Here is a 19117-nt window from a genome sequence, read left to right as displayed (position 1 = left end):
TAGTAGCAATGTGCTAACTGCAGAGAAAATGAAGCATTCTAAACATCCTGCCAGGCTCTGCCCCATCTCTATGGTCTCTTACCAACATTCAGCAGAATTCAAATTTATAGTTCTTGACAATCAACATGATAAATGTTGCAGAAACAAAACAAAAGTTGTTTACCTGTAATATGAGTTCTCTGAACTTGGCAGCCCACAACTCACACAGCTGGGTGATGTCACAGATGGTGACAACACACAGAACACAGTTTCCAGAGCTTTATTTTTAGAGGTACAGGTCCCCTTGGAGCAAATGCAGAAGTTCCCACATCCTTGGCTCGGTTATACTAATGCACTTAATTCCGAAGGGAAGGTGGGAGGGTTTGTGTTACTGCTAAACTGCTGTCTTCAGAGAAAACTTGTCACAGGCAAGCAACTTTGTTTTCTCTAAAGACAAACAGGTCACCATCACACAAATGGGACTCCCTAGCTAAGGGCCCTCCTCAAACACTGTTTCCTTGGTCCTTGGGTTGTGATACCTTCGAAAGAAGGAAGGTGGTTCAGATATGGTACTGGAAAGTTTCTCAAGCACAGCATGAGGATCCTTCATGATCTCCACCGCTTCTTTAATTGTCTCCAAAGAGATTTCCTCCCGTACAAGGCACATCTGCAATATCTTCAAGCATACAACCATGAGGGCCTGCATTCATCAAAAGCCACTATAGAGGCTCTTGTTGTTTCAAAAATATTATATGCAGTACGTATAAGATGCTTGTGCCTAAGTGAATTGAATCCATCTTGATTCTCCAAGGAAGGAGATCAGTGAATTCCTTTTCTAAAACAGAATGTTAGTGTTGGACCATGTAGGTTTTGTAAGAAGCTATGAAGGACTATAGCACAGTATTCTAATAATGTATCCCAAAACGGTCAAGAGTCTAGCTATCCTGCCCCAGTGGAACAGAAACATGGGAATTTCTGCAAATGCTCAGAGGGAACCTGTACTATTTAAAAAAAATAGCTTTGAAAATTGGAAACTCAGGGGTAGATTTTCAAAGCAGTGCGCATATGTTAAAATGCGTGCTGTGAGCGCAAGGCCCGACCACACGCGTAAGCCCTGGTTTTTACGCACGTAGGCCTTTGAAAATTTGGCCTTCAGTGTTCTGGCACTATTGGTAATATCACCCAACTGTGTCATAGTAATCTAAAAATTCTTTGAAATATATATTTTATTACAAGTTTTTATATGCTGCTTATAAAAGAATAAACATGCTAAGTGGTTTACAGATAAACAGCAAAAATAAATATAAAACAAAACCAATCAAACAATGAAATGCAAATAAAACATATGCTGCATGTATTAGTCCAACAGAATACAAGATAAATGTAACTATTTTCTATTCAACAGAGCTCCTAGATTTTTAATTTTTTTGAAATAATGTTTAGAAAAACAGGTTATCTTGAAAAAGAATGCATAATGACAAAGGCAGAATAAATTATGTAGCTAAAAACTCTATTTATGGCAACACAATCTTTCAGCTATTTTTACATTACCTGGTTATTGGGGCTGAGATTAAGTAGTCTCCATGAGGAGTACATGAGATCTGAAAAGTGGTATAGGAGCCTAAGCCTGGCCCTAACTGTGTGTGTGCTCACTTCCTTCAGAGAGCCATATTGTGGGGGAATCACATCAGGTAAACCAAGCTGCAAGGGTACCGAAACACCTAAAAGAGAACCAAGACAAATTAGACAAGAGAAACATTCCAGTAAGTTATTCTTTTGATCCTCCTTTTTTACTTCCCAATAAGACAGAAATAATTGATTGTCCAAGATCAGAAATCAGAGACCTAAATACAAGATGTCTCCATGCAACAGGGGTTGTGACATGAGCAAGAAAATTCCACAAGGGGAGAATAGTGGATTTATTTTTAATTTTTATTTTTGTATCATGGTTCAAACAAAAATAAAGTACCATATATCTGACATAGAAAATACAACTTTAAAGATAACGGAATGAATCATCAATAATTAGATGAATTATAGAAAAACTACATATCACAATCATTTTACAGGTATACACAAACGAACACATACATTCACAAAAATGACATGACAACACTCATTCATCCCATTCAAGAGAGTCAACACCATTGAGTAATAAATCCTAATAATTTCAAGTGATCTTTGATAGGATCAGACAATAGAGCATAAAATGATGTCCATGCTGGTTTATAACCTTTTGATAGAGAGCGATGCATAAATAAAACATCCAATGCATGCATCTAATCAGCCGTAACAGTCAATCAAGAAGGAGAATCTAGGTGAATCCAACACTTGAAAATACAGAATAAAGTCATTTACAAGGCTACAAAATAATTTCAAATATCCATTTGAGACTGGCAAAGAAAATAAAGAGGAGCCCATCAATATAAATTCTACCATCATGTGCAGGTTGGAACCCAGTAACATTATGAATCACAGAAAACACTTCTTCCCAAAAATGAAAAATCTTGTGACATAACCAAAATTTAAAGTTGCAACCAAAAAGAAGCTATCATCTTCACCATATTATCTAATAAACTCATCTTGATTTCACCGATCGCTTCTTTTTGGTTGCTATAACCAAAATGTATGCATTAGCGAGCCTTTCTCAATCTTGCATCTAGGATAAAGATCTGTTTGAGATCTCCCAAATCCATATTGCTTTAATTTTATTAATATAGCTGTGATGTAGTAATTTGAAGAATAATTCTTTATATTTTGCATCCACAGAAATTTTTGTACAGTTTTGAAAATGTAACATTCTTATTGGATGTACACGACACACGGCTTGTGACCACCAAAAGGAGAGATCAGATAATATATCAGAAATCTGTTTTATCAAATGCAATTTATACTACCAGGATAGCTTATTCATTTTTATCCCATGTAGTATATTGACTCCACCAAAGAATCTGGTGAGAATAGCCCTGAAAACTCTCTTCCTGGGTAACATTTATTTATTTATTTATTTTTAATTTTTATATACCGAAGTTCTTGTAGGGACTACAAATCACTCCGGTTTACATACAACGAAGAACTGCTCAACAAAGAGCGGAGCTTTACATGGAACCGTATATAACATCATGCTAGGTTGAGAGAACACTGCACAAATCTCATCTTTGTGTGAGTTTCCTCACTCCGAAGGTCATCAAATGTTCACAAGAGAACACTGTTCTGTACATTCGTCTCACTTTTGAATGTCAAAGTGGCCCCTAACCTCTACACTAATAACTAAACCTCACCTCGAGTTACTAGGTGGGCCTCCTATAGAGATATGAATACCTACCTAGTATGATGGCACTATGGCTAGCCTCTCTCTCTCTCTAGTATGAGGGCCCTGATAGCTAGGCTGACTCTCCAGCAGCTTAAAATACTAAAAACGCTATTTGCGAAAACATCACAAAGCGCGATAAAGCCATATTGCATGGCTTTATGCAAATGAAAAAGGTGTAGTTAAAATCCACGTTAAAGCCATGCAATATGGCTTCGCAAAATTGTGAAGCCAGCCCACTTGGCCACAAATCCCGACCCAAACTCCTCCTCTTTTTCTGATTTGCATCGCACCATGCGTTATGGTGTTTTCGCATTTTTTTTGCACGGTCAGACAGCAACATAAATAACTACACTGATTGTAGAAGTGATGGAGTTATTTATGTTGCTATCTGTCCGTGCAAAAAAATGTACGTGGGTAAGACTATCAGACCTCTGAACAAAAGAATAATTGAGCACATGAGTGCAGTAAATAGAAAGGTAGATGGCAAACCCTTAGTTGTTCATAGCATTGAAGCAGGTCACATTTTTGATGATTACAGAATCTGTGCTATTAAGAAATTAAGTAAGAATTGGAGAGGTGGAGACTTTGACAAGAACCTTTTGCGACTTGAACAGAAATTCATAGATGATTTTAATACCCTTTTACCTAATGGTCTCAATCATGAAATTGACTTTTCTGGGTTTTTATAACATATGGTAGATCTTCTTTTATACAGTGTCTGTTCTATTTTTATTACAATATGTAAGATCTAGGTGTCACCTCTCAGTTGTAAGTGTTCACAAGCAACCTCCCTCAATTTTTTGTTTTTTAATTTTTTTTTAAGTTTTTTATTATATTTATCACATTTTCAAATTTCACATATTTTATACATTGATATACAGTTTTCACATTTCTGTACATAACTAATCACCTAATTTGTAATTTTACTCCTCTTAACATTGCTGGTACCTATATTCTCTCTCATATTTTTGTAATTTACGCCTATACCTCATAGGTTTACACCTTTGTTTTTATAAATTTATTTTATGCACACTTTTATTGACTTCATGTTGTTTTAATAGACTGCCTGGTTTTAAATGGCCCCATTTTTTATTATAGATAAAGTATACAATCAGAGGTCCTATACGCAGTACTATATTCTACAAATAAATCTTTTTTATTAAACACATTCAATATAAATCATCCTCCTCTAATACATAGGAACTCCTAACTAGACAATAATTAATAAAAACCGCTCACTCATTCATTACCCCCAATCATACTTTCCACACACATACCATTCTCTAAAAAATACCCCAACATGATTAATATGTCGACAAATATCTTATGAACATTTCACATAATATACAGCGCACTCCCTCTCAGTATATAACGCATGGAATATTAAATGTCTATTTATATGTTCAATCACCCGACGATGATCTCGTTTCGTCCGCCGTAGCAGACTTCCTCAGGGATGTGTTCATAAACGCATTAGTTAATCACGTTGAAGTTGAGTATTGCACCACCCGATCACCATAATAATCACCCTAGTTCTTCTCGTGACCCTACTCCTTAAAGTGCCTTCCCACGCCTAGCAGGAACTCCTAAAACAGTACACAAGTGAAACAATTTTGTCAATTCAAACAAATTCACATTTTGTAACCTTAACTTTCTTGAGTCAGTTGAATCCCCCTCCATACCAAAACATTAGCTGACCACATCTAATAGCGAAGTAGCCAAATACACTCCTTTCACTTCTGTCTCCTTATGTTCTGTTAAAGCTGTTGGTATTCACGGTACTACCAGTCTTCTTCACATGTGTCTTCCCTTCATCTCCTGAAATTATATAGTACCATAATATATATTATATATATCCCTCTACCGTGGCTACGGTAGAGGGATATATATAATATATATATGAAGGGAAGACACATGTGAAGGGAAGACACATGTGAAGGGAAGACACATGTGAAGAAGACTGGTAGTACCGTGAATACCAACAGCTTTAACAGAACATAAGGAGACAGAAGTGAAAGGAGTGTATTTGGCTACTTCGCTATTAGATGTGGTCAGCTAATGTTTTGGTATGGAGGGGGATTCAACTGACTCAAGAAAGTTAAGGTTACAAAATGTGAATTTGTTTGAATTGACAAAATTGTTTCACTTGTGTACTGTTTTAGGAGTTCCTGCTAGGCGTGGGAAGGCACTTTAAGGAGTAGGGTCACGAGAAGAACTAGGGTGATTATTATGGTGATCGGGTGGTGCAATACTCAACTTCAACGTGATTAACTAATGCGTTTATGAACACATCCCTGAGGAAGTCTGCTACGGCGGACGAAACGAGATCATCGTCGGGTGATTGAACATATAAATAGACATTTAATATTCCATGCGTTATATACTGAGAGGGAGTGCGCTGTATATTATGTGAAATGTTCATAAGATATTTGTCGACATATTAATCATGTTGGGGTATTTTTTAGAGAATGGTATGTGTGTGGAAAGTATGATTGGGGGTAATGAATGAGTGAGCGGTTTTTATTAATTATTGTCTAGTTAGGAGTTCCTATGTATTAGAGGAGGATGATTTATATTGAATGTGTTTAATAAAAAAGATTTATTTGTAGAATATAGTACTGCGTATAGGACCTCTGATTGTATACTTTATCTTCGATATAGACGGAGGCACTGCACTATTTTAGTGTACCTGTTTAGGTTTCCCCCATTTTTTATTACACTTTTTAAATGGTTCAGTTTACTATTTATCTTTTACTATTTATTTATTTTTTACCATTAATAGCTATGTTTTTTTAACATTTTTATATAATAATATTTTTGACTTTACATAAGCGGATTAGGTATACCGTTTAGAATTAATACTTTTTAATACACTCCCCATTTTTAAATGCCCCTTTTCAAGTAATGTCCCGGTTTAAACATAGTTTTTTACCCAGCTCATAGGCAGGTTTTGGCGCGAAAATACAATGATTTAAATGGCTTTGAAAAGCCCGCATGACTACAGCACATATCTGGTTTGACAGCAATAACCACGGAGGCGCGTTTGAATAGTGGTTTCAAAAGGTAGACATACACAATTTATGTCAGGTTAGTTTCTATTCTAAATATTTTTATATGGTCCGTTTTAACATTATTCCCCCTTATTATATCACATTATTATAATTTATAGCTCATATTTAGTTTTATATTTTTTTAAATTTTATATTTAAAATTTTAAAATTTATTTATTAATTTTTATATTTTTTATTTTACAGAAACAGATTTGGCACACTTCTGTTTATAATTTATACTTTTTAATATACTCCCTGTTTTAAATGTCCCGGTTTTAAACATAGCATTTTACCCCATTCGCAGGCAGGTTTTGGCACGAAAATACAATGATTTAAAAGGCTTTGAAAAGCACGCATGCCTACAGTACATATTCGGCTTGACAGCAGTGGTCGAACAGTAGTCACAGGTAATCTTGTTCATGGATTTAAAAGTACTAATTTAAAGTTTTCCGTCTTCTTTATGCCTATGAAAAACTGACCGCACAGTTACCAATGCCTTTTAACATTACCTATAATGAACGGGGTAGCACTTGTACTACAGTATATTTTACTTTTCAACCTAAGGATTTATGCCCTTATTTGCCATTGTTTATAGTGGAATCGGCATACTACTGGATTTGATGCTAGTTGAATCAGTTGCTAACAGATACTACCGACTCCAACAGGTAGACAAGTATAAATTGTATTTGCTTTTAGCCATTGTTTGATTTTCACACCAATAGGCAACGTTTGTATTTTTATACATTTTATATTTTCTCATACATTTTTTTATCCCATATTATATTTTATCCTATATTTTATTTTACATTTTGATTTTCTATTTACAATCCATATCCATTACATATAGGTACCTTCTCATTTATTGTTCATATTTTTAAGCTTTTTAATTTGGTTAGTAATTTATACTATAACCTTATATGCTACTGATATTTTTTATGGGAGGTTAAGGTTGCCAACACTAACAACTATTTCTTATATAGATAACCCACGGATGAACATTGAATTTTATTCTAAAACTTATGATCACAACAATGTGACTATCATGATATAACAGTACAGTTATGGGTAAACTACACCTTCAGTTTTACCACCTTTTTGTTCTATATTTGTGAGTATTCGCCTTCTTTTAAATCACTCCTGTTATTTAATATCATTTAATATGATTTAATCATTAATGTCTGTATGGTGAATATATGTCTATATTTGTTTATATTTGTAATTTGTTTGCTCAGTTATAGATGTCTTATTTGTTCTATATTTATTATGTCTGTTTTTATAATAGCCCCTGAAGCAGCTCAGAATTGAGCGAAACTCAGCCTGAGTCGGGCATTTTATTTCAATAAAGTTCACTTGGTGTTTACCAATCTTCTTTGTTTTCTCACTAGGACATGCACTGGTGGCAAATTACTATTTTTTTCATAAGGAGGGCTATTGTGCCTGGTAGGAGAGAGTGTTTATGTTGCTGTTACTGAGATGACACCAGAAATATTTTTTTTGTATGGTAAATTGAATGGGGAATGTCCTAGTTCTGTTCTCCATCCATTTTTGGGGGATCAGGGCAGTTCCTGTAGATACAGAGTATATGTTTACATTTAGCTCCGTGACGATCAGTGTGTCACATATGCGAGAACCATCTGTAGGGTGTGTCCTGACAGAAAAAAAGATTGAGAACCACTGCTTTAATGGCCAGGGCAGGGAGAAAAACACACACAACTTTGCAAAAACATAGTAAACAAGAAAGGTTATTTGTTAATACCTGGTGCTTTTGGTGGCACTGGTGGAGCCGTCCAGGCTGCACTATGACAACGCCCTGCTGAAATCTGTCGAATGCTTTTTCCCTGCAGCACAGTTGTTAACGTTGGTTCCCTGACATGGTTCGTGTGGCCAAGTCCAAGCTGGCAATTAAAAATGATAAATTAATGATAGGCATAATGCAACAACATTTCATTATTAAGTACCTTATGTATTTAGAACTTTTCCTATAGACAGAAAATGGGAGAAAACCTGTAGTGCATAGGTTTTTAAGTACTGATATTAGACACAATCCTCTCAACTAGAATTCCTAACTAACTCCACGTCATTGGATATACTTGTAAACCACTCCTATTTATTCAACTTCCATCTCTGAAAATTCTATGATTTTTATTTTTGCTTTTAATTAATGCAAAATTCCAAACTACAAATCTCAAAATGATTGGGCGTGAAAAAGACAGAACTGGCCCAAAAGTATCTGGGATGGCTTGGAGTTTACCTTAAAATGTAAGCTTCCAAAAAGTAGGTCATTTGTGAATCCCTATGCTGGCGAGCCAGTCATTCTGGCTCGCCAGAATGACGGCTACTGCCTGGAGATAATACCCTTATTCAATAAACATACACATGGTTACTGTGACTCCAACATCGCTCTAAGCTACAACAGCAAGAGGAAATGTGGAAAAAAGGATTCGCACTCACAAAGCGGGGAGTAGCTGGCTTGTTACGGCGGTTACTACCCCAAACCAAATAAGCCTGATACTTCACTTTCAACCCATATCCAGCATAGCTCTCTGCTTCAACGGCAGGGGAGAAGAAAAACTGATACTTCACGCATATCCAGCATAGCGCTCTGCTTCAACGGCAGGGGAGAAGAAAAACTGATACTTCACGCATATCCAGCTTAGCTCTCTGCTTCAACGGCAGGGGAGAAGAAAAACTGATACTTCACGCATATCCAGCATAGCTCTCTGCTTCAACGGCAGGGGAGAAGAAAAACTGATACTTCACGCATATCCAGCATAGCTCCCTGCTTCAACGGCAGGGGAGAAGAAAAACTGATACTTCACGCATATCCAGCATAGCTCTCTGCTTCAATGGCAGGGGAGAAGAAGAAAGGATTCGCACTCACAAAGCGGGGAGTAGCTGGCTTGTTACGGCGGTTACTACCCCAAACCAAATAAGCCTGATACTTCACTTTCAATGCATTTCCAGCATAGCTCTCTGCTTTAACGGCAGGGGAGAAGAAAAACTGATACTTCACGCATATCCAGCATAGCTCTCTGCTTCAACGGCAGGGGAGAAGAAAACTGATACTTCACGCATATCCAGCATAGCTCTCTGCTTCAACGGCAGGGGAGAAGAAAAACTGATACTACACGCATATCCAGCATAGCTCCCTGCTTCAACGGCAGGGGAGAAGAAAAACAACCAATAAGGGCTGAATAACAGTCTGGGTAAAACAAATAAGCATGGGTGTAGCTTGCTTATTGCAGCAGTTACTTCCCCTACTACCCCTAACTAATCAAGCTTGATATTTCACTTGGATGCAGCTCCATCACTGCTCTCTACATTAATGGTGGGGGTGGAAGGGAAATAGAACCAAAGAGCTAAGAGAAACAGGTAAGTATGAGAAAAAATGTGTGAAGCTTGCTGGGCAGACTGGATGGGCCGTTTGGTCTTCTTCTGCCGTCATTTCTATGTTTCTATATGTTTCTATGTTTCCAGCATAGCTCTCTGCTTCAACGGCAGGGGAGAAGAAAAACAACCAATAAGGGCTGAATAACATAGTCTGGGTAAAACAAATAAGCATGGGTGTAGCTTGCTTATTGTGGCGGTTACTACCCCTATCTAATCAAGCTTGATAGTTCACTTGGAAGCAGCTCCATCACTGCTCTCTACATTAATGGTGGGGGTGGAAGGGAAATAGAACCAAAGGTTACTAGGAGCTAAGAGAAACAGATAAGTATGAGAAAAAAAGAAGTGTGAAGCTTGCTGGGCACACTGGATGGGCCTTTTGGTCTTCTTCTGCCGTCGTTTCTATGTTTCTATTGAGGGATTAAAAATTGTATTGCGCAGAAACATTTTTTTTTCTCCACAGTTGTGTTCATTGGATAGCAACCAATCGTGCATAAGACCTGTTACCTATCATCCTGAGGAGCTTCTCAATGCCCTGTACCCAACAGACAACCATCCAGCTAACCTTCAGTTTCTTTTCAATCCAGATTTTGACATCAATTGGAGCCCCAATGTGGAAAACTTATGTCAAAGTTTCTGTAACTTTGACTAGGCACACTGAGAATGTCCAGCATGCCCTATACCACGCAGAGTCCCTCTTCAGTCTTGTAACATAGAATTACGATAAAAAATAAAAAAAATAGGAAAAACCCAACTCTGGGGAGTGGTGGGTGGGTTTCATGAGGATTAGCATCCGACTGTCCTCAGAGAACACTTGTTACAGGTAAGCAACTCTTTCTCAGAGGACAAGCAGGATGGTAGTCCTCACAGCTACAGGCTGCTCCCCAACATAAAAGGGGACCAACAGACACCTAACCAGGTGCCAACGGGCACAAGACCAGTGCTGCTGTTAACAGAGAGGGAGATAACAGCTCATTGTTTAGGTTCAGGCTATATCCCTCTCTGTTAACAGTAGCACTGGTCTTGTGCCCTTTGGCACTTGGTTAGGTGTCTGTTGGGGAGCAGCCTGTAGCTGTGAGGACTACCATCCTGCTTGTCCTCGGAGAAAGAGTTACTTACCTGTAACAACAGGTGACATGTGAATGTGTGGAGAGAATTCCACATTGGAGCCTTGCAGATCTCCACGGGAATTGCTTGCAAGTGGGCTACCGATGCTGCCATAGCTCTGACAGAATAAGCCTTGACATGACCCCCAAAGATGCAGTCCCGCCTGGGCATAATAGAAGGAGATGCAATCTGCTAGCCATCTGGATATGTCTGTTCCTATTCTTATCAAAAGAAACAAAAAGTTGGGTGGACTGTCTATGGGCTTCTGTCCGCTCCAGATAGAAGGCTAAGGCTTAATTGCAGTCCAAACTGTGCAGTACTCGTTCGCCTTAGTGTGAATGGGGGCTGGGAAAGAATATTGGCAGGACGATTGAATCATTAAGATGGAAATCTGTCACTACCTTAGGCAGGAACTTAGGGTACGTGTGTAAGACTACCCTGTCATAATAAAATTTTGTATATGGTGGATAAGTCACTAAGGCCCGGAGCTCGCTGACCTGCGACCGCCACCAAAAATATGACCTTCCAGGTCAGGTGCTTCAGGTCAAAGGTGCGCAGCGGCTCAAAAGGAGCTTTCATCAGCTGAACGACCACCACATTGAGGTCCCAAGTCATTGCAAGAGGCTTCAGGGGAGGCTTCAACTGAAGCAGGCCCCGCATGAAACATACAACTATAGGCTGTACAGAGATGAGCATACCATATACACCATGATGATATGTGCCAGCTGCACTCAGATGAACTTTAATGGAGTTGATTTTCAATCCAGCCTCTGACAGGTGTAGAAGGTAATCAAACAGTATGTGTGGGGCAGGAGAACGGATCTAGGGCCTTCTGCTCACACCACATGGAAAACCTCCTTTGCTTCAGTCCATAGGACTTTCTAGTGGAAGACTTTCTAGAAGCCACCAGGACCTGAGAGACATCTTCTGAAAGATCAAGCAGCTGAAGAATCAACCTCTCCGAAAAGATTCTCTCCCATACTTGGCATGTCAGTGAGTTGTTACGTAAGAACGTAAGAACAAAAAAAAGAGTACCTCTGGTCAGAGATCCAAGGCCCGCAGCCATGTCATTCTGTGGGCATAGATTCCTGCTACAGAGGCTCTCAATGCTGTTTCAAATCATTGACCTCGTGTTTCCCGCACTCCAGACCATTATGGACCAGTGACATGAGGGTGTCTCGCTGCTGTTAGGCAGCTGCTTAGCCACCTCCAGCACCTGCTTCCATATGCCCCACAAGTACTGGCTCATGTAGAGCTAGTAGGCAGCGATGTGGGCAATAAGCATGGCACCTTGGAACATCTTCCTCCCAAGAGCATCCATCGCTCTGTGGTCCTTCCCCGGGGGCACCAAGGAATGGGTCCAAGAGTGCTTGGCCCTCTTGAGAGCGGATTCAACCTCCACCAACTGGTGAGGAAACTGATGCTTATCAAATCTGGCAGCCTTCTGGATGAGGTAAACCCCATCTGCTTTCTTGTTAACGGGAGGCACTGTAAGGGAATGGCAATGGCCACTGTATAGATAGGGGGTGGCCTCGGTGCCACTCCAGGCATCGATGCTGTTCCGTAACTGGCACCAGCTGGGTTGGTAATGCACCAATGAGCACGCTGAGCTTCTCCAGAAATGTCACCGGTTCCAGTGCTATCTGTGCCACAGGACCGAAGCCCTGCAGTGCCCGCTCCACTGCCAGCTTGATTCAGCACTCCAGCTCCTTCTCAAATGTTGTCGATATCAACACAGACTGGGAGGAAGGAGGGGTGGCCAGATCTTCTTTGGACCCGCGAGGGGGATCAGTGACTGGCACCAGAACCAGTGGAGACTGTTGTGGACTGCTGGCACCAATAGAGGATGGGCTCTCCTCGCTGCAGGGTCACTTCAGGGGCATTGCAGCAGAAGCCTATGCATCCCCGCACCCAGCACTATGCATCAACGGGGACCGATGCTTCTTAGGCTTCCCTTGATGCTTGTCCTTGATACTCGTATGCCTAGTCAAAGTTCTAGCAAATTTGACATATGTTTTATGTATCAGGGCTCCATCTAATGATGTCACCCATGTGTGAGGACTACCATCTTGCTTGTCCTTGGAAAATTAGATGTAGAACTAGATGCAGTACTCCCAAAAGGGGAGCAGGGGGTGCTTGTAGTGTGGGAATATATGAATGGGGAACAATTAGAAGTAATTCTTTTCTCTCTAAAGGGAAGTATTTTCATTGGTTTTGTACTGATGGGGACTGCAAGTGGCTATGCAAAAATTCTGACACAAGGGAGTCTGAAAACATGAGGCTCCTCTCATCAAAAGCTTAAGCAGCAACATGCAAATTACTGGTGAACAAAAATGAAAACTTTACTGTACTCCAAAAGTAAACCAAACTAATAGGTAAAATTTTTACCAAGAGAGAAAGCAAATGTTGCTTACCTGTAACAGGTGTTCTCACAGGTCAGCAGGATGCTAGTCCTCACATATGGGTGACATCACAGGATGGAGCCCAATCATAGAAAACTTCTGTCAAAGTTTCCAGAACTTTGACTGGCCCCTACTGGGCATGCCCAGCATGGCACTAACCCTGCAGCCAGCAGGGGTCCCCCTTCAGTCTTATTTGAAAGCTACAGGCAGTGCCGAAAAATAAAATAATAAAACGTTACAAACCTAACACCTCAGGGTGGTGGGCGGGTTTCGTGAGGACTAACATCCTGCTGTCCTGTGAGAACACCTGTTACATGTAAGCAACATTTGTTTTCTCACAGGGCAAGCATGATGGTAGTCCTCACATATGGGTGAGTACCGAGCTGAGGATCTCCGAACGTACCCAAATGTACAAATGTACCAAATGTACCCAAAGGCGTGCAACAGGCATAACAATTGGGGTGGAAGTTGGTAGAGGGCATCCTGAACCCCATCGGGCAGGCTGAAGGGTGTTGGTACGTCAAGTTGTAAATAGGTTACAAAGGACAGACTGGATGGAATATTGTCTTCCGCCTTTGTCCAAGCAATAGTGGGCTGCAAAGGTGTGGAGAGAACTCCAGGTGGCAGCCCTGCAAATGTCAGGAAGCGGCACCAATCATAGGTGTGCTACTGAAGTTGCCATGGCCCTCACAGAGTGTGCTTTAACAAGGTCTTGAAATGAAATGCCCGCTTGCTGATAGCAAAAGGATATGCAGTCCGCCAACCAAGAGGAGAGAGTCTGCTTACCCACAGGCTTCCCTAACTTGTTAGGGTGGAAAGAGACAAACAATTGAGTGCTTTCCCTGTGGGAAGCTGTACAGTCTAGGTAGAATGCTAGAGCCCATTTACAGTCAAGGGTATGTAGAGCCTGTTCTCCTGGATTGGAATGGGGCCTGGGAAAGAAGGCAGATAGTAAGTTCACTTAGAGAATAGCCACTGCCATTAGCAATGGTAACATGGAATAGACTGTTTTTGGGTACTTGCCAGGTTCTTGTGGCCTGGATTGGCCACTGTTGGAAACAGGTTGCTGGGCTTGATGGACCCTTGGTCTGACCCAGTATGGCATTTTCTTATGTTCTTATGTTCTTAACTCCGATACTACCTTAGGCAAGAACTTAGGGTGAGTGCAGAGTACCACCTGGTTCTGCAGAAGTTTAGTGTAAGGCGGATAGGTAACTAGGGCCTGTAATTCACTAACTCTGTGAGCTGAAGTGATTGCCAGAAGGAAAATCACTTTCCATGTGAGATAGCGAAGATCACAGGAGCAAAGAGGCTCGAATGGTGATTTCATGAGCCGACCCAAAACCAGGTTGAGGTCCCAAGAAGGGGCCGGAGGACACAGTGGAGGCTTGAGGTGAAGCAAGCCTTTCAGAAAACGTGTTACAAGGGATTGTACTGATATAGGAACATCCCCGATAGCTTTATGGAAGGAGGCTACCGCACTGACATGCATTCTGATGGAAGAAGTCTTTAGACCTGACTCTGATAAATGCCAGAGATAGTCCAAAAACTTCATGATTGGAAAGGAAAAGGGGTCAAGGGACTGAGAAGAGCACCATGATGTGAACCTTTTCCATTTGTAAGAGAAAGCTTTTCTCGTGGAAGGCTTCCGTGAAGCAATCAAGACACAGGAAACCGGTTCAGAAAGGTTAAGTGGCTGAAGGATTAACCTTTCAACATCCATGCCGTCAGGGACAAGGCGTGAAGATTGGGGTGGCGGAGGCAGCCGTCGTTTTGAGTGATCAGAAGCGGGTCCTTTCCCAAGGGAATGCGCCTGCAAATGGAGAAATATGCAGTATTGGAAACCACACTTGGCGTGACCTGTGAGGTGCTATCAGGATCATGGTTCCCTTGTCCTGACGTAACTTCATGAGAGTCTTCGAGAGAAGAGGAAGTGGAGGGAATGCGTAGAGTAGACCGGTTGCCCACGAGAGGGAGAATGCTTCTCTGGGCTGAGAGTGTTTGCTGCGAATGAGAGAGCAGAATTTCTCTACTTTGCGGTTTTGAGGAGACGCAAAGAGGTCTATCTGAGGATATCCCCATTGTTGGAAGATGGAGTTCGCCACCGAGGGGTTGAGAAACCACTTGTGCGGTTGAAAGATGCGACTCAGCTTGTCTGCCAACACATTGTCCACTCCCGGCAAGTAGGTGGCCCTGAGGTACATCGAATGGGAGAGAGCTTCCGCCCAAATCTGTGCAGCTTTCTGACAAAGAAGGAAGGAGCCTGTGCCTCCCTGTTTGTTGATGTACCACATAGCCATCTGGTTGTCCGTCTGGATCAGGATAACTTGATTTGAGAGGCAATCCTGAAATGCCCTGAGTGCATATCGGATTGCTCGAAGCTCCAGGAAATTTACTTGGTGTTTGGCTTCCTCTGGAGACCAAAAGCCTTGTGTCTGCAGATCGGCCATATGGGCTCTCCATCCGAGGTTGGAAGCATTGGTGGTGAGAATTAATTGATGGTTTGGAGCCTGAAAGGGCAAGCCTTGGAGGAGATTGATCTGATTCTTCCAACAGGCTAGAGACTGACAGAGTGAGTCGGTTTCGTGGACAATGGTCGACAGGGGCTGAATGCTTTGAGTCCATTGAGACCTTAGAGTCCACTGCATGACTCTCATGGCCAAACGGGCCATTGGTGTGACCTGAACTGAGGATGCCATGTGTCCCAGGAGGATGAGAAAGTGGTGTGCAGTCGCGCTGAGACTGCAGCTGGTGTGCAAGAGACACAAGAGTGAGAGCTCGCTGTCGAGGCAGAAAAGCCTTTGCCTGGAAGGTGTCCAAGTCTGCCCCAATGAACAACAAGGTTTGAGATGGGACTAAGTAGGATTTGTCATAGCTGATGAGAAATCCTAATGAAATTAGGGTGTGTAAGTTTAGATTGAGGGACGACAGAGCAGCTTGCTGCGTGGGAGCCCTGATTAACCAGTCGTCCAGATAGGGGTAGACGTGAACACCTTGGGTCCTGAGGAAGGCTGCAACTACTACGAGGCATTTTGTGAAGACTCGTGGCGCAGATGCCAAGCCGAATGGAAGCACTCGGTATTGATAGTGCTTGGGGCCTACTAGAAACCTCAGGTATTTGCGATGAGATGGAGTTATCACAATATGAGCGTATGTGTCCTGGAGGTCCAGAGAGCAGAGCCAGTCTCCTCTTTGTAGAAGAGGAAGAAGTGAGCCTAAGGTTACCATCTTGAACTTCTCTCGCTGGAGGTACTTGTTGAGGGCCCGTAGGTCCAGAATAGGACGAACGCCTCCCGATATTTTGGGGATTAGAAAGTACCGGGAATAGAACCCTAGGCAGTGCTGAGAGTAGGGTACTGGTTCTATTGCCTTGGACTGGAGGAGGAGGGAGACCTCCTGTTCCTGAAGGATGGAGTGATCGGATGTTCTCCACGTCGGTAGAGGTGGGGAGTCCGGTGGAATGGAGAAAAAGTTCAGATGGTAACCCTGAGCAATTATCGCTAGTACCCATTGGTCTGAGATGATTCAGTGCCATATGTTATGGAAATAGAACAATCGACCTCCCACTGGTATGTGAGGCAGTGGAATCTGGCTGCTGCTCTCTAGGTGGAAGTCAAAAACCTGAAGCAGGCCCTGGTTGAGGAGCTGCTTGTGGTTTTTGTTTACGCGTTTGATGAGACTGTGCTTTTTGAAAAGGTCTCGTGGCACGGGATCTGGTTGGTGGCGGGTAGGACTTCTTCGGGCGGAAGAAAGACTTTTTAGAGTCCTTTCTGAAGGGCTGTTTAGAAGAATAGTCAGAAGGCATTAGAGAGAGCTGTCTTAGGGTCTCATGATGGTCCTTAAGTTCCGCCACCGTCCATTGAATCTGTTCTCCAAACAGATTATCTCCTACACAAGGAAGGTCGGATAATCAGTCTTGTACCTCAGGGCGAAGGTCAGAAGACTTGAGCCAGGCCCATCTTCTTGCCGAAATAGCTGCAGATACCCTAGCGGCAGTATCAAAGATATCATAAGATGATCTGATCTCATGCTTGCCTGCCTCAAAACCCTTGTTTAGTAGGGTTTGGAGCTGATCTTGAAATTGCTGAGGCAGGGAATCTGTCAAGTCTTGTATCTGCTTAAAAATGACCCTATTATATTGGGTTATATAGAGCTGATAAGTGGCAATTCTGGAGATGAGCATTGATCCTTGGAAGACTCGGCGACCAATGGCATCTAAAAACTTCTGTTCCTTGCCAGGGGAAAAAGAAGTGTGAGGCTTTGACCTCTTTGCTCTCTTCTGTGCAGATTCTACCACTACAGATTGGTGATCCAATTGTGGTTTCTGAAAGCCTGGAGCTGACTGCACCAAATAGGTAGTCTCAGCTTTTCTGTGGACTGGAGCAATGGTGCCAGGATGTTCCCAGTTCTTTTCAGGAGATCTAGAAGAACCTGGTGGTTAGGGATGGAGGTTATTACCTTGGGAGCATCCAGGAACTGGAGCAACTCCATCATCTAATGTCTATCATCCTGTTCAGTCTGTAATTGGAAGGGAACCAATTCAGACATTTCCTTCACAAAATTAATAAAGGAAAGGTCCTCTGGAGGAGAACGCTTTCTACTTTCAGTGGGTGAAGGTGGTGAAGGCAAATCATCGGTGTCTGGTGAGGAATCATCAGTCCAGGTATCATAGGGATCAGCACCTGCACCTCTAGGATGTAGAGGGGGATGGGATGGTGGGATACCTGAAGGTCCTGGTCTAGGCTCTGAAGGAATCGAAGGAATAATCGAAGGCACTGGCGCAGGCATAGAGGGCATTGATGGGGGAGCTCGGTGGTGCCGACGGGCATATCGGTACTGATGGTTGGATCGGTGGCAATGGACGTATCGGCATCGATGGCTGAGGCATAAATCCCGAAGGAGGGATGCGAAACTGTGTTTCTCTTCCCGATGACAGAGTGAGCAGGGAGGACACCAGCGCCATCGGTGACCCAGGGTCCATCGGTGGAAAAGTGGCTATGAGCGCTTCCATCCTGGAGAGCAGCGATGCCAACGCTGCTGGAATCAGGTCGGTGATCGGTTCCACAGTCAGTATCGGTGTCAGAGGAACCTGGAGTGTTGCATCGCCTTGTCGATGGCCTCCTGAACCATCTGGTCCAGTACTTCTCGGAGACCTGGAGCAAGCAGCCCCGACTCCGGAACAGAAGAAGGAGGCAGAGGCATAGCCGGAGGGACCACTGTTAAAGACGGAGTCGCGGCTCCCGATGCCCTATCAGGGGAGAGTTGCCTCGGTGACCCGGTCGCTGAAAAGGTCGGTGCCTTTTCTGGATGGGGTTTCTTCGACGGCGGCTCGGACAGTGGCGAGGTCGATGATTTCGCTTCCTCAATGGTCCGAGACTTTCTATGCCGGTGGCAATGTTTGTCTCTACGATCCCCTCGGTCCTAAGGGGGAGTAGAGGATGTTGAAGGCTGAGATGTCATCGTTGCCGGACGGTCATCGGCCGGTGGACGATGCTGGTGCGAAGTTGATGGTGCCGATTCTGACGACGTCGATGCAATGGACGGAGTTGGGGTTTGAGCATGGAAGAGAAGTTCCATCGTCTCCATTCTAGCCTTGCGACCTTTTGGTGTCATAAGGGCACATTTGGTGCAGGTCAAGACATCATGCTCTCGTCCAAGACACATTACACAGATTTTATGGGGGTCTGTGATGGACATGGTACGATTACAGTCCGGGCACCGACGGAACCTCGACACCATGGCAAAAATTGAGCCGTAGTATGGTCGAATGCCAGTAGGCCACAAGGGCCAAACTCAATGGTAATCGTCGGAAAACGGGCCAAACTAGACGGTAATAGTCGGAAAACGGGTAAAAACTTACCGGAGTACCGCGGCTTGAA

At 42.6% G+C, this 19117-nt stretch overlaps 1 protein-coding gene across 1 annotated transcript in view; it reads right to left on the bottom strand.

Annotated features, from left to right (window-relative positions):
- The window catches only part of LOC115075360 (probable E3 ubiquitin-protein ligase HERC1), an 85576-nt gene that overhangs the window by 26371 nt on the left and 40088 nt on the right, over positions 1-19117 (bottom strand). Inside the window, exons 9-10 of the mRNA XM_029575673.1 lie at positions 8099-8237; positions 1531-1700 (exon numbers count right to left, since the gene is read on the bottom strand). Coding sequence (XP_029431533.1) covers positions 1531-1700; positions 8099-8237 — 309 coding nt within the window. The remainder of the gene's footprint in view (positions 1-1530; positions 1701-8098; positions 8238-19117) is intronic.

The sequence above is a fragment of the Rhinatrema bivittatum genome, chromosome 13 (assembly GCF_901001135.1).
Source record: "Rhinatrema bivittatum chromosome 13, aRhiBiv1.1, whole genome shotgun sequence".
Classification (NCBI taxonomy): domain Eukaryota; kingdom Metazoa; phylum Chordata; class Amphibia; order Gymnophiona; family Rhinatrematidae; genus Rhinatrema; species Rhinatrema bivittatum.
Note: the sequence above shows the minus strand (reverse complement) of the source record. Positions and strands in the feature narration are given on the sequence as shown.